Source organism: Taudactylus pleione, unplaced genomic scaffold (assembly GCF_031769625.1).
Source record: "Taudactylus pleione unplaced genomic scaffold, aTauple2 ptg000116l, whole genome shotgun sequence".
In the NCBI taxonomy this organism is placed as follows: Eukaryota; Metazoa; Chordata; class Amphibia; order Anura; family Myobatrachidae; genus Taudactylus; species Taudactylus pleione.
The window spans coordinates 28,496,905-28,513,961 of NW_028284518.1; the positions used below are offsets into that span (position 1 = coordinate 28,496,905).

At 44.4% G+C, this 17,057-nt stretch overlaps 1 protein-coding gene across 1 annotated transcript in view; it reads right to left on the reverse strand.

Moving 5' to 3' along the window:
• Positions 1-1,221: 1,221 nt before the first annotated feature.
• LOC148524852 (UPF0489 protein C5orf22 homolog) overlaps positions 1,222-17,057 on the reverse strand; it is a 68,253-nt gene continuing 52,417 nt past the window's right edge. Inside the window, exon 7 of the mRNA XM_088471750.1 lies at positions 1,222-2,395. Within this exon, the coding sequence (XP_088327876.1) occupies positions 2,263-2,395 (133 nt within the window). The 3' untranslated portion in view covers positions 1,222-2,262. The remainder of the gene's footprint in view (positions 2,396-17,057) is intronic.

The window sequence follows — 17,057 nt, forward strand, 5'->3', positions numbered from 1 at the left end:
ATGTTCCAATTCGCTGCGTATGATAATTGTGCTCCAGCTAATCAGCTACCAACTGTCATCTGTTTGCAAATTGTCATTTGGTAGATGATTGGCTTCTGCACCATTTATCAAATGCAACAAGTTATTTGACTCATTGTGAATGTTAAAACTCAATTATAAATGAGGACATAAATTATGAACATGCACAAAAACCATTCTGAACATGTGTAGAACAGGTCCAAGCAAATTATACCCCTTTTACACCACAGCTAAAACCCAGCTTCCTGCTAGGTGTAGAAGGGGCAGCAGTCTGAAGGGGGTATGTCTCAGGTCTGACCCGCTTTGCAAACTTCTGCAAAATACTGGGCCTGACCCAGCAATTAAGTGTAAACCATGGATCTCCTAATTGACTCAAGTGTTAGATTAATTTAAACTGTATTTTTTATGCTTTTTTTTTTTTACAATACTTCATTTTGTGCCCAAGTTTGTATTTTATATGTTATTGTTTGCATTTGTACAAAAAGTGAGAAGCATATTCTGATGGGGTTTTTTTATTTGAATTTTCAGATGCAGAACATCAGAGGCCAGAGTGGTAAAATGCACTTGTGGCCGAAATGGTGAATCCGGGAACATTTGGGCCACATCCAAACTTCAGTGGACATAATTTTAAAATTGAACAAAATTATTTTTTTGGGAAAGAAAATAAATTTACCGTATATACTCGAGTATAAGCCGAGTTTTTCAGCACATTTTTTGTGCTGAAAAAGCACCCCCTCGTCTTATACTCGAGTCATGCCCGCATGGTTCGCAGCTGAGTAGCGTACCATGTGGGCCGCGGTGCAGGGATTACTACTGGGGGCACTACCAGGGGGAATTAATTCTGGGGGCACTGCCAGCTGCTGCATTTCCCACCCTAGGCTTATACTCGAGTCAATAAGTTCTCAGTTTTTTGGGGTAAAATTAGGTACCTCGGCTTATATTCGGGTCGACTTATACTCGAGTATATACGGTACATTTAAAAAAAAAAAAAAAAAAAAAGTGTTAAAAATAAATATTGTTAAATTGAATATATATATAGTATAGCTTAGAAGTAAAGATCTAATACACAATAAAAAAAAAAAACATTAAAAAACAAACACAGAACTTCATATATTTTTTAAGTAAAGTGTATTTTTAAAAATAATTAAATACTAGTTAGATATATATATATATATATATATATATATATATATATATATATAATATATCTCTAGTTGTACACATTGCACACAGATTGCTAACAAAAAAAAATGTGCCTTTGTACAACTAGTCTTGTGCTGCACTGTATCACTTATGTCACAATGCACCAACACCTGTGTTAATATCCTGAGTCTTTGCTATAAAACTTGCATGACTAAAAGGACCCCTTATTGCCCTAGCTCAGAGGTTCCCAACCACGGTCCTCAAGGCACACTAACAATCCAAGTTTTAAGGATTACCACACTTAAAAATCTTAATTAGTACCTCAGTTACTTTGATTTAACCATCTGTGTTCAAGCATGTATATCACTAAACCCAGGACTGTGTGTGCCTTGAGGATCAAGGTTGGGAAACACTGCCCTAGTTAGTAAAGGCAGAAGAAAGTCTTGGAGGATTATGCACTACCTACACATGCACGTTTATAATGTACGAAATGACGGAGTACCATTTAATTATCAATAGATTCTTTTTTTTGTGGCTTAAATGTCAAAGAACAATTACCATATCAATTCCAATTTAACTAGAACTCAAACTAAAATATTGCTAAAGATGCTTACTACATTTAAAAATTCATCACGCTGTAAAACATTGCTATTTGCAATGTCAAAGACTTATAGAACTTTAATAGCTATAATTTCTATGATACCAGTAAACACTTCTAAGTCTCCAACACCACATATGGGGTCCATTACACAAACTGGACATCTTATTCACTTAGCAAGAAACGTTTCCTATTTTAGTTCTTTTTCTAAGAATAGAAGATGGTCTAAATGTTCCCGTCTCTCCCTTCACTCCATACTAGGGCATAGATCCGTTTTTATAGGTATACTGAAACTGGTCACTCTTTCATTGGAGACATTATTGAGAAAGAGAATAGCTCTCCTGGGTTATCCATGTATATTATCTCATAATGTCCTGTGGTTTGCCCCTTTGTAAACTCAAGCAAAATGAAAATACCAAAAAGCCATGCTGTAGACTACTCTGAGTATAAAGGCTCCTAGTTCCACCAAAAATAAAAAAAAGATGACACCCCTGGCATAACCATCAGACAGAGGATGAGCCAGGAGAAAATTGTAAATGAACATCCAAAGTTCCAAAAAGCGAACGAAGAACATCCAGGACTTTTTCTTGTATGAAATCAACTTGTTCAGAAGGGCAGTAATCATCTAAACTGGACCTATTAAAAAAGGACAAATCTTATTAAATACATTTAAATAAAATAAATAAATACAGTACACAAATATTAATATGTAGAGAAAAACGATGTAAGGACTTTTCATTTACATATATTAATTTATTTTAAGAGCTACCACTTTACAAAACCAGCGTTATACTGTAATTCCATTATCCATTTTAATTTGCATGGTTCCTGTCCCCTGCACAGAGGGAGGCTGCTACTAGTGTGCCACAAATCAGTTATATGTAATTTAATCTTCAAATTGAGTTATTCTGAAGCTCTGCAATGGAAAATTATTGTGCTTCCACAGCAGGAGTTTTCATCTCAATTACTCAGGAGTGTATTTATAATGGGTGCAAGGTGCGTGGTACACCCGGGCCCCTGGGTCCAGGGGGGCCCACGCACCACACATCCTGCACCCAATATCATATACTTACCTCTCCATCAGCCTGGCACTGGCTGCAAAAATCACCAGGAAAATGGCCACCACGGCCAAATCCCCGGTGATTTGCACATGCTCAGTAGAGATGTCCCGGTAATATAGATCGGGCCCCCTCCTCGCTTAAAGCTCCTCTGCAATTACTGCTGCCTATATTGGCAACTGAACACAAGCTATCTGGTAACACAGCAATCAACGAGCACTGGTAATACTGGATTAAATAACTATACAATACAAAATTATCCTAACCCTCATATGGTCTCCCTCAAATATCCACACATTCTTTATTTTGAAGAAAGCTTTCAGTGCTATTGTACACAGATGTGACCTCATACACCGAGCTTCAATACACCATAGGGCACAAAATGCCTGGCGCAAGTGAGCTGTGTGATGTAGCATCTTTCTCGCACAAGGGTGCATCCTAGTCGTAACGTGATGCAACAAAACTGCTTCACGAGACTGCACTGATAAATATGTTATTCAACACTTGTATATTGGTGTACCAATATTCACACATAATAATCTGGAGAGCATGCAAATACATACAGTACATCTAGCCACATACAGTACATCTAGCCTCCTTGCGTGTTAACAGCCCTTCTAGTCGCGCCATGCCGTGGCGTTCGTACCGTTGAGCATCTTTTTACCATCCAATGCGTCTTCATTACATCGATGCGAATAGGACGCACAAGCAGCTTCTGTTGATTAAAATGATATGCGGCATGCCTAGATTTTGTGTGCATCTGTATGCGAAACGCTACATTACAGTGTCACAGCCGCTTACACTGTAACGTGGCAGATACACCCGCAGTTGCACACAGAATATAGGCATGCCACATATTCTAATCAGCTGCTTGTGCATCCTATTCACATCGATGTGCAAATAAGACGCATTGGAAGATAAAACGTTGCATGAAAAGACGCTCAGCACTACAGAGTCACAGGGTGCATACGCGTTGTGTGTAACGTGACTTGTAGTGCACGGATGATAGATGTATGTAGACACATCTGTATAAGAGGGCTGATTGAAAAGTAATAAGACTATATGACTTGTTTCTTTATTCAGAATCAAATGACTGCACAGGATCTGAACATTTTTCTTTCAAAGTAGCGTCCTTCACATTAAATACATTTTTTGCAGTGTTTAAACAACGATTCAAAGACGTGCAGTAGACTGTTCTGTGACATCACTTTTAGTGTTGCAGCTGTTTCATTTTTCACTTCATCATCTGTTGAGAACTTCTTTCCATGCAGTTGTTTTTTAGGAGTTGGGAATGGCCAGAAATCACAGGGCACGGAGTTTGGGCTATAAGGAGGGTGTTCCAGTGCTAACCCATTAATTTCAGTCAGTGCTGCCAATGCAACTGCAGCAACATGTGGTCGGTCTTGGAGCAAAACAATTGTTTCTTCAGCAAATCTGGTCTTTTCTTCAGGACATTTGCATAGTAGTCACCATTAATTGTCTATCCATAATACAGTGCTGTAGGATCATACCGTGCGCATTAAAAAAAAAGCAGAAGCATGACTTTACACTCCATAGGAATCGCATTTTTTTTTTGGCAGAGGCGAATTCGTGTGTTTCCATACACTGGACTGTTTGGATTCCGGATCATAATCGATGTCAGAAAATCAGGTATCCTGTCTGACATTCGAACTGAGGGCCTAATTTAGACCCGCTCGCGAGCGCTGAGCGCTCGCAAGCGGGTCGCTGTTTGCCAAGTGCGCATGCGCATGACAGAGGTGGCTCCGTTGTGCGCATGCGCGATACCCGAACAACGACGGCCAAGTCGTCGCTATGGGTCTCGCACCAAAGGGGGCATGCTGTCGATGGTGACTGACAGCACGCCCCCTTTGCTGGGCGTGCAGGGGGCGCGGTTGCCAAGACGTAGGCGTTCCCATGGGAACGCCTACCGTCTGGGGCCGGCCCCGCTGACATCACTAGTGATGTCAGCGGGAGTGCTTTTGGCTCTGATAGAGCCAAAAGCACTTCATGGCTTGCGGCAACGAGACCCTACCACAAGGGTCTTGTCGCAAGCCCGATGGTCGCGATGATCTTGACACCAAGTTTGCGTAAAGTTAACCTTCTGTCATTTTGCAACATATTCGTAGCTGTTGCAATGTTCTCATCTGGATGGATGGTCTCCCAGAACGTGCTTAGTCAGTCACTTGCGAATTACCCTCTTTGAAGTGCTTCCACCACCAAAATACTGCAGCACGGCTAATTGTTTCTCTGCTTGCGTAACATTTCATAAGTTTCATTTCCGCTTTTTCCAAATTTAACACAAAATTCAGTCACACATTTGTAGTGTATCTCAGACACATCTTCCTCATCCGCCATGACAAAACGTATGAAGATATTCCACTTAGTGTGACCAAAAGACGACTATGGCAGTCCAACTGCAGATTCAGACACATCGCTGTATAAGCGTCACAATAACCAACATAGCATTGCCACGTCTACCTATGGGACAGAATCACAGAGGCAGCCTCGTTTCTTTTCAATCAGCCCTCGTTTATAATGAATATGCAAAATACTTTAGCAACAATAAAACATTTAGTATAGCATTTGTGAACTTACAAACAAGGGAGATTTCTTTTGATGGGGCTCTTTCTCCCTTTACTTCTCTATATTCTACTTCTCATACGATTATCATTATCCTTTATTTATAAAGCACCACAAGGGTTCTGCATCGCCTTACAAAGTACATACAAGGACGTGGCTTATAAACATTGCTGCAACAGTGGTTAGAATTCTCAAACAAGCAGCAGGGCAACAGAAAACGAGTGTTAGGTGCCGTTGTAAGGGAGTATAGAATCGATGATAGTATAAGTAAGGAAAGAAAAGCACATAAAGGGAGAGAACCGAGTTCGGGAGACCTTACATTCTAAAGGTCAGTGGCAGACCTATATGGATGGCATAGGTGGGTGAGAAAATGAACAGGGGGCATGGAGCAATGTGTTAGAAGCTGGAGGGCTTGGATGAAAAAGTGGGTCTTGAAAGCCCATTTGAAGTTTTGTAGAGGTGGAGAGTATGATAGGGGGAGGGAGAGAGTTCCAGAGGTAGGGAGTAGCACAGGCAAAATCTTGGAGGCAAGAACTAATCAGTTGGCAGGAAAGGTCAGCTGAGGAGAGGTAGATCTACATATATACTATAGCACATTGTAAGTTGTAACTTGATATTTATTTGCCCAAAGGTTCCCAAACTTTCTGAAACCACAGCACCCTAGAGTAACACCATTTGTTCAAGGCCCCCATGGCCAAAAATTGAGAAACAAAATTAAATTAAGTAAATTGTATTTACCGGTCAGTTATGTGGTGTTGGACAGGGTTGCGCTCGTTTGATCACGCATTTTATGATTGGCAGCCACCAGCACTGGTTTTACCTATTATATTGACCATAAATAATTTGATTTGGTCCTGGAACACCAACCTGTGGCATCCCTGCAAATGCCCTGCGGAAACCCAGGGTGCCACGGCAACCAGTTTGGGAACTACTGTATTGGTTTATATACATATTTAATACTGTGTGCACGATGGATACTTCTTACGTATTTTATATTTTTTATTCTAGAAATAGTTACTGCACCAATTTGTGTGTGTGCTATTATTACATACTATACTGCATCAGAACTTGGAAAAAAAGTTAATTCACTGTAAAAAAAATTCTAACGCATACCAATATTATTTTAAGCATTTTTAATGTGTATTTTTAAAGTCTAATGTGAACATTTCCCAAAAATGTAAACAAATTGACCCACAAATACTTATCCATTTTGATGTCATCTACAGCTTTTAGAAGTGTTAATGCTAAGTAAAATACAATGGAGTGCAGTGAAAAAAATAAGTGCACATTACCCTATACGCTGCAGGAAAGATTTGAGTCATTATGAAAGTGCTTTCAAGGCGCTGTTAAAAGCAAGGACAAAAGTACAAGGTAATTGCTCACCTCTCCTCCAGGCTGTGTAATGGAGGAGTCATGTGTTAGAAATTTCATTCACTGCTAAAACCCTCCCTCTCTCTTCTAGGACCATCTCTCCTTTCACATTCTTCTAATGTGAAGAGAAACTAGGGTATTTTATTTCAACTTAAACAAGTCATGTTACCAACAATTGAAACAATAAATTATATGGAGTGAATACTTTTATATTGTACGTTTATTAAGTTAACTCTAGCATTAAAAACAATGGAATTTTTGTGCGTCAGTAAAATCCTTTTCTCCGATTTACTGGGGACACTGGAATGATTTGGAGTAAGGAGTGTAGGCACTCTGAAAATTACAGCTTTAATTCAGACTCATCTCTTTATATCCCTATAGGCTGCATCACCATTCAGTTAACTAACAAAACCCAAATGACAGAGTCAGAGTAAGCTATATAAGGAACAAAAATACAGTTAAAAAAAGAAAAAAGAAAAAGGAGTAGACAATAACAATATCATCATCATAGCTGGAGAGACGATTTGAATGCAAGTAAAAAAAGCCACAGGTCTAGCAAACTAAAGAATTTAGTGAAAGTGTGCACATAAGAGCAGGTGGTCTCTGCATATGATCCATACTTTGCCATCCATTTTGTAGAATGGGCCATAACATTTTCCAGAATATGCCTGCCTATCCCAAATGTACAGATGTCTCCTTATACATGAAGCCTCAACATGCCATGTGGCGCAGAAATTTTTATGGCAAACAGTCATGACAGCCCAGAGCATTGGTAAAACAGCTGTCAGTGAGATTTGTTCCAGCACGCAAGGAATTCAATTTGGGACTCCCAGGAGAGGAACTGGGTGAACTGAACTGCTTTAAATGTCAAAACATTTTGCCCAACACGCTCATGCAGAACGAAGGATTTTAATAAAGGATAGATCGAAATGATCAATTTGGCTTCTGAACCAAAATGAGGTTGGATTAAAATCCCTGTGAAGATGAAAAAGACATGTACCCACAAGTAGATAAAATGTATTTTAATATATATTACTAAAACAGATCAGCACTCTAATAACAAATCGTTAATGCATACAAGACAAGACATTAAAGTAATATCAATATACTAGAACATGAAGAATTATTTAAGCATGTCTAAACTGCAACAAGGGTAACTGGACCCAAATCCCGACAGCTCCAATATAAACCACAAATAAATGTATCCAGTTAAATCCTCACAGCTGCATCCAGTCGGAAAGGAATGTCTGTGTGAAATTAATGTTAGATCCACACACCCATTGTGTAAGTTGAGTTCTTGAAAAAATGGAAATTTATTTACACACACATATATATATACACATATACACACACACACACACACACACACACTACCGTTCAAAAGTTTGGGGTTATTTCGAAGTTTCCTTATTTTTGAAAGAAAAGCACAGGTTTTTTGCAATGAAGAGAACATTAATCAGAAATACACTCTGCACATTGTTAATGTGGTAAATGACTATACTAGCTGAAAACATCTGTTTTTTAAAGGAATATCTACATAGGTGTATAGAGGCCCATTTCCAGCAACCATCACTCCAGTTTTCTAATGATACATTGTGTTTGCTAAGCGCGTTAGAAGACTAATGGATGATTAGAAAACCCTTGTGCAATTATGTTAGCACAGCTGAAAATGGGTTTGCTTGTTAGAGAAGCTATAAAACTCCCCTTCCTTTGAGGTAGTCGAGTGCCTGGAGCATCACTTTTGTGGGTTCGATTATACTCTCCAAATGGCCAGAAAAAGAGAACTTTCATGTGAAACTCAACAGTCTATTCTTGTTCTTAGAAATTTAGGCTATTCCATGCGAGAAATTGCCAAGAAACTGAACATTTCCGACAATGATGCGTCGCTTCAGAGAACAGCACAAACAGGCTCTAACCAGAGTGGAAAGAGAAGTGGGAGGCCCCGATGCACAACTGTGCAAGTAGACAAATACATTAAAGTCTCTAGTTTGAGAAATAGACGCCTCACAAGTCCTCAACTGGCAGCTTCATTAAATGGTACCTGCAAAACGCCAGTGTCAACGTCTACAGTAAAGAGGCAACTCCGGGATGCCGGCCTTCTTGGCAGAGTGGCAAAGAAAAAGCCATATATGAGACCAGCCAATAAAAGAAAAAGATTAATATGGGCAAATGAACAGACATTGGACAGAGGAAGATTGGAAGAAAAAGTGTTCTGGACAGACAAATCAGTTTGAGGTGTTTGGATCACACAGAAGAACATTTGTGAGACGCAGAACAAGTGAAAAGATGCTGGAAGAGCGCCTGACGCCATCTGTCAAGCATGATGGAGGTAATGTGATGGTCTGGGGTCTGCTTTGGTGCTGGTAAAGTGAGAGATTTGTACAAGGTAAAAGGGATTTTGAATAAGGAAGGCTATCACTCCATTTTGCATAGCCATGCCATACCCTGTGGACAGCACTTGTTTGGAGCGAATTTCCTCCTCCAACAGGACATTGAGCCAAAGCACACCTTCAAATTATGCAAGTACTATTTAGAGAAGAAGCAGGCAGCTGGTATTCTGTCTGTAATGGAGTGGCCAGCGTAGTCACCAGATCTCAACCCCTTTGGGCTGTTGTGGGAGCAGCTTGATCGTATGGTGCGCAAGAAGTGCCCATCAAGCCAATCCAACTTGTGGGAGGTGCTTCAGGAAGCGTGGGGTGAAATTTCTTCAGATTACCTCAACAAATTAACAGCTAGAATGCCAAAGGTCTGCAATGCTGTAATTGCTGCAAAAGGAGCATTCTTAGATGAAAGCAAAGTTTGAAGAACAAAATTATAATTTCAAATAAAAATAATTATTTCTAACCTTGCCAATGTCTTGACTATATTGTCTATTCATTTGGCAACTGATTTGATAAATAAAATACAGTTTTCATGTAAAACACGAAATTGTCTGGGTGACCCCAAACGTACGTATATATATATATATATATATATATATATATATATATATATATCTATATATATATATATATATATATATATATCTACATATATCTTTGTAGGGACTATCTTTAATTTAACACATTGTTCAGATAGCCATCAGAATAATAATGGATCTCCACTTTAGATATAACCGTTATATCAACAGCTGATGAAGCTGACAGGAGAAAATACAAGCTCAGTCACTAGCCGGTATCTGTGGTCCTGCCGTTAAGCAGCCTCCTCAATGCGGTATCCAACACAGACTGCTGCTTTAGCTCTATGCAGTCATCACCATGGGAAGCAGCCGGCGGACGGCCAGTAGAGCGGCATCTGCAGCGGAATGATACCAAAACAGCGGCTTGGTGAATCCCCCGCTCTGTCTCCTGGTACAGACAATAGCACGCTGCCAGTTAGCGTGTAACACTGTTCCACCTGCAATTTGTCCCGTGTGAAATGAGCGGGTCAAGACAATCGTGTAACGTCCACAGTAAAGTCTTAGTGGAGAATAAAATCTGTGTAAACACCACAGTATAAAGGAAACCGTGCTGTGTAGGTAGTATCCAATGGGATACTACTACACAGCACTGTTTCCATTATACTGTGCTGTTACACGCTAACTGACATGCTTAATAATGCTACATGTTTTAGTATATTGATTTTACTTTAATGTGATGTCTTGTATGCATTCACGATTTGTTCTTAGAGTTCTAATATCTATGTTTTATTAATATATATTAAAATACATTTTATATACTTGTGGGTACATATCTTTTTCATCTTCACAGCGCTGTTTTTCTAACTAATTATTTTTCCTTTTTTTGGTTTGCCACCATTTAACAGCTGCGTGAAGTGAAATATTGTTAGGTTTCCTTTTTAGCGCCTTAGTTACTATATATTTTGTTTTCTTAATTAAAATCCCAACTATTTCAAGGATAGGGATTAAGAATCCTGAGAAAGGCACAGTCTAGATGCTACATTTATCTCCAGTCATTCGTTTTGTCTGTTGGCAGACTTGTGATATAGAACATCTTGGGGAGACAGGTCTATGACATTCACTTGTCACAAACTCCATCATCCAAGCATGGAATTAAGCCACCTGTAATCACAACACACTTCCACCATTGGTGTCCACCGGGCAGGTATCCTGGCAGTCATGTGACTGGCTTGCCGGCAGACTGGGAGCTGGATGGCGAACTGTCTTGGACTGCATAGTTTTGCTGACCTTTGCAGCTGAAATTTGACCTCTTCCTCCTGTACCCAATGTTATAGTTTTGTATACCTCAAGAGTTGAACAAAACATTTCCCGCAAGGTAAGGGACTCCAGAGTAATTCTGGAGTTTGCATCAGTCTGCCAAATGGCAAGGCGCGTCACAACTGCTGAGGCAGAAATCTATGCTCCAAGGAGGCCTGCATCAATGGCTGTTTCTCTAGGTAAAATGAAGCTTTCTGGAAATGGTCAACTAGGGTAAGATGGTCCAACATGGGAATACCAGACCTTAGCCAGTCTTCCAACAGATATACTCACAGCTTCACCGCCTTGTTAACCCAGGCAAAGATAGAAAAATTTGAAGCCACCCTGAAAACTAATCAGTGATAACCTCAAGGGTAGCAGCCTTGGAAATATAAACTGTGGTAGATTTAGATTAGCAAGCAATGGGAAAACTTCCTTTTGGAAGAGATTCCAATTTTGCTCTGTCCTTAGAAGGGAGGAGGTAAAAAGCCTAACCGGTGAGAAATCTCAAATTTCGGTTAAGGAGTTTACACATCTCACACAACAGATCTAACTGAGGGAAAGAAGGAAAACATTGCTTCTTTTAAACAGTGACTGGAACCGTAGCTTAAATAATGCCTTGACACCCTGTGTGCCAACAGGGTTCTCCTCAGTAAGGGATGATAGCTATTGAGTCAGTCTGAACTAGACATTCAGCATCTTCATTAGAAGAGGTCTAAATTGTATCCCTCTCAAGACGTAGAGATAGAATTTAGGATCCTTTACAGGCATGAGGATACCTGCACCAAACAGTGAATAGACCAAGTTAGGCCCAAACCAGCTCATCAGTAGCTGTAGGAAGTAGGGTCTAATGCCCAAGTTCTTTAGTCTCTTTGCCTACATGTGTCCTGCAACAGAATGAGAGTGAGGGGGATCCCTGTCAGCAAAAACTTGCTAAGCGAGCAGACATAATGAGAGCTTTTTGCCGGGCGACTAAGCCAGGTTGGTGGAGACACCCACATATAGACACTCCTCCACCTCGCACCTTGCACAGAAGGTACCCAGAACTTGACATTACCCAAGGGAAATTTGCCTGACTTTATGAGCAGGTACAAACTTTCGCTATTGCATCCCCATTGTTAACGTAGGCCCTGAGAGCACTCCCCTTCCCAGACATAGAATGAGAGAAAATATGAGATATGGTAAGAACTTACCCTTGTTATCTCTATTTCTACGAAGTCCATAGGGTTCCACAGGATACCTTGGGGTATAGGTGTGACGTCAGTCGCAGGGCACCAAAGAGTTAAGCTTTCAGCCTCCCAGGATGCACTAGGTCCCCCTCCTATACCCCGCCCCCGAGCCAAGGCACCTCAGTTAGTTATCAAGCCATAGGCCGGAGGAGGAGAAGGAAGAGAGAAAAAAGATCTGGACACATACAAGAATCACATTCTCACCAGAGGGAGACGGAAAACCGGTGACCAGAGCAAAGCCCATCTGCAGCACAGGTGCGACAGGGCGGGAGTCCTGTGGAACCCTATGGACTTCGTAGAAATAGAGATAACAAGGGCAAGTTCTTACCATATCTCATATTTTCTACTTCAGGGTCCATAGGGTATCCACAGGATACCTTGGGGATGTCCCAAAGCAGTATCCTTTAAGGGTGGGGACGCTCCTGTGCAGAAAGGAGAATCCGCCGCCCGAAGGAAGCATCCTGAGAGGCGAAGGTGTCAAACCTGTATTACCTCACGAAGGTATGGACAGAAGACCACGTAGCAGCCTTGCAGATCTGAACTGCCGAGGCACCACGTCGAGCTGCCCACGAAGGACCCACAGACCTAGTGGAATGAGCCTTCAGAGAAGGAGGGACCGGTAGGCCTTCATGAAGATAAGCTTCAGAAATAGCCATACGGATCCAGGCTGCCAAAGTTTGCTTTGAAGCAGGCCAACCCTTTTTATGGAAGCCATAGAGGACAAACAAAGCGTCCGACTTCCTAAACGAAGAAGTGCGGTCAACATAAGTCCTTAAGGCCCGCACAACATCCAAAGAGGCCTCACCCACGGAAAGACCCGGTGAGTTAAAGGCCGGAACAACTATTTCCTCGTTAACATGAAACTGGGAAACAACTTTGGGAAGAAACTCGGGCCGAGTGCGGAGCACTGCCCTGTTCCCATGAAAAACCAAGAAAGGGGGTCTACAAGAAAGAGCCCCTAACTCAGAAACACGTCTGGCCGAAGCAATGGCCAGAAGGAAAACAGTCTTAGCTGTTAGCCATTTAATATCCACTGAGCCCAGTGGTTCAAACGGCGGTCCTTGGAGAGCCCTCAGGACCACAGCCAAATCCCAAGGCGCCACAGGTGGAACAAAGGGCGGCTGAATACGGAGAACATCTTGCATAAAGGTGCGCACCTCCGGGATTGTAGCAATCCTACGGTGAAACCAGACAGATAGGGCCGAAACCTGTACCTTCAAAGAAGCAAGGCGAAGCCCATGATCTAGTCCCGCTTGCAGGAAGGCGAGAATCCGAGACAGACGAAACTCCCGCGGTGCATAACCTCTCGGTCGACACCACTGGAAGAACGTATGCCACACGCGATGGAATATCCTCGCAGAAGACGGTTTCCGAGCTCGTAACACAGAGCTGGAAAACCCCCGGCACCTCAGCATGGCCGTCTCAACAGCCACGCCGTCAAAGACAGCCGAGTCAGGTCCGGGTGAAGACAAGGACCCTGAGACAGAAGGTCCGGTCGTAGCGGCAACCGCAGAGGACTGTCCACGGACAGACCCTGAAGGTCTGAGAACCAGTGCCGTCTGGGCCACGCGGGAGCTATCAACAGGAGCGTCCCTCCTTCCTGTTTGAATTTCCAATTACCCGTGGAAGAAGGGAGACCGGAGGGAACAGGTATGCGAACCTGAACGTCCACCGGACGGACAGAGCATCCACCAGAGACGCCCCTTCGTCTCCTGTGCGAGACCCGTACACCGGCAACTTGTTGTTGTGCCAGGACGCCATGAGGTCGATTTCTGGAAGACCCCACCTGTCCACCAGTAGTTGAAAAACGTCCGAGTGCAGGGACCATTCCCCTGGATGAACGTCCTGGCGACTTAGAAAGTCCGCCTCTCAATTTAGCACTCCCGGGATGAAGACCGCTGATATGGCCGGAAGATTGCGCTCCGCCCAAACCAGGATCCGAGAGACCTCTACGAGAGCCGCCTGACTGCGAGTTCCTCCTTGCCTGTTTATGTAGGCCACGGTGGTAGCATTGTCCGACTGGACCTGCACCGGGTGACCCTGGAGAAACCGCTGTGCCTGCAGGAGAGCATTGAAGACCGCACGGAGTTCCAAGATATTTATTGGAAGCTCCGCTTCTGTCGGCGTCCACCTGCCCTGGAACAAGTGTGGACCCGAAACTGCTCCCCAGCCCCGAAGACTGGCGTCCGTTGTCAACAGGACCCAAGTTGGAACCCAGAACGGACGTCCCTTGTTGAGGTGGGTCGTCTTTAACCACCATGCAAGGGACAGGCGAACCTCCGGGGTGAGCACAATCGTCTGGGACTTCAGAGACTGAGGCAGCCCGTTCCACTTGGACAGGATCAGGTGCTGCAGAGGTCTGGAGTGAAACTGGGCGTATTCCACCATGTCGAACACCGACACCATGGAGCCCAGTAACCTCATCGCCGAGTGTAAGGACACCCGGCGGCTGTGCAGACAACTGCGCACCCTTGACTGTAAAGCAGAGATCTTGTCCTCCGTCACGAAGATCCTTTGCTGTCCCGAGTCCAATAAGGCTCCAAGATGCAGAATCCTCCGAGACGGGATTAGAGTGGACTTCTGCCAGTTGATTAGCCAGCCGTGCCGTTGCAGCAGTGCAATGGGCAAGTCCAAGTGGTGTAACAGGAGCTCTGGAGATCCTGCCACCAATAACAGGTCGTCCAAGTACGGCAACATGCGGACTCCTTGCAGCCGCAGAGAAGCCGCCATGACCGCCATCACCTTGGTGAAAACACGTGGTGCTGTCGCCAGGCCAAAAGGTAACGCCCGAAACTGGAAGTGGTCGCTGCGGATTGCAAACCGAAGGAACTCTTGATGGCGCAAAAGAATAGGGACATGCAGGTAAGCGTCCTGTATGTCCAATGACACCATGTAGTCCCCAGGTTCCAGCGCCAGAATGATGGACCGTAGGGTCTCCATCCGAAACTTCGGGACCCGCAAAGACTTGAGTGCTTTGAGGTTGAGAATCGGACGATATGACCCATTGGGTTTCTGTACCAAAAATAGATTTGAATAAAACCCTGGCCCCTCTGGGAGAATGGAACAGGCACTATAACTCCAGCCTGGAGCATAGTGTGCAATACCTTCCGCAGCTCCGTAGCCTTGTTCCGGTCTGATGGTAGACCCGTGGTGAAGAATCGAGCCGGGGGTCTGTGCCGGAAGGAGAGGGCGTACCCGTGGGAGACCACCTCCAGAACCCAAGTGTCTGTCGTAGTGAACGACCAACACCGGGAGAACTGCAGCAGGCGGCCTCCCACCCTGGGATCCCCCAAGGGGAGACCCGGACCGTCAGGCCGCAGGCTTGTCATCTGGCTTGGGGGCCGGACGTCTGATACTCCATTCCTGTTTCCGGGGCTTGACCGATTTCTTAGGGCCAGCCTGTCGAGGAAACGACTGTGGTTTGGGCCTGCCCTGGGCCCTAGATGACCGAAAGGACGATGGTCCAGAACCAGAAGGAGCAGCGGCCGACGGGAGACAAGCAGATTTGGCTGCCGCCAGCGTGGCCACAATCTTATCCAGATCCGGACCGAAGAGAACTTCTCCGGTAAACGGCAACGCTTCCAGACCTTTCTTGGAATCTGCGTCCGCCTTCCAGGATCGCAGCCACAAGGTGCGACGAGCAGCTACCGCTGCTGAAGAAATTCTAGACACCAGAGTACTAATGTCTAGAGCCGCCTCAATGTAGGTGGCCGAATCACGGAGATTGCCAATCAACTCCGCCTGTTCGGCCGGACAGTCGGATTCAAAAGAAGCCTCTTATGAATCCGCCCAGCGCTCCATCGCTCTGGCAACCCAGCAAATGGCCATAGCCGGCCGTGCTGCCCCCCCTGCAAGGGAATAAGCGGACTTCAGGCAGATTTCTACCTTGCGGTCCGTAGCATCCTTAAGGGAGGACATGGATGGCATCGGCAATGTGGCACTACGGACAAGACGGGTCACGTGAGAATCCACCTGTGGAGGGGATTCCCACTTAGCAAAATAATTATCCGCGAACGGATAAGCCACCGCCAGGCGTCTCTGCGGCTGGTATCTTTTGCCAGGTTGTTTCCACGCCTCCTCTAAATGGTCCACCAACTGACCCGAAAGAGGAAAGACTGTGGCATCGCCCTTCACATCTTTGAAAAAGGCATACTTAGATTTAGCCGCTGGGGGAACTTCGTCCTCAATCACCAAGGCTGTGCGGACCGCCCGAATAAGTCCAGGAATATATACTTTGGACTTAGCATCAGCGTCCTTAGTATGGAGAGGTTTCTGATCGTAAGGATCCAGAATCTCCCCATCATCAGACGTCCCTTCGTCATCCTCATAAGGAGCGGACAGAGACGCCACCGGCCTTTTATGAGGCCGCATCACAGACTCCCCTTGCAACACATCCGACAAGTGCTGTACAGAACTCGTCAGGGAGTTAACCCACGCTGGCTCCTGAGAACCCGGGAGCGGGGAAATAGGGAGACTGTGGGGTACCACCAATTGTCGTGGGAACCCCTGCATGGGTGACGACACCACAGACTGCTGGGAAAAACCCATCGGAGTAAACGCGGGCTGCGGAGCTAACTGGCCCACTAAAGCTGTTAACGCCTGAGCGAAACAAGCCCAGGGCGGCTCCTGTACCGGTGCTGTAACCGTAATAGGCCGCGCCATGGACAAACACTGCCGGCAAAGGCCCTCCGCGCTACCCTCCCCCTCCGCTAACGGTACTTTGCACGTGGTACACTGTAGCCGGAGGGGAAAATCACTTTCAGACATGATGGCACCACGTATGTGACCTCTCTCACCAATTAAGTATTAAATAGGCGAGAGACCACCCTGCAGCACCGCACCGCAAGGGCTTTAGCAGAAAGAAC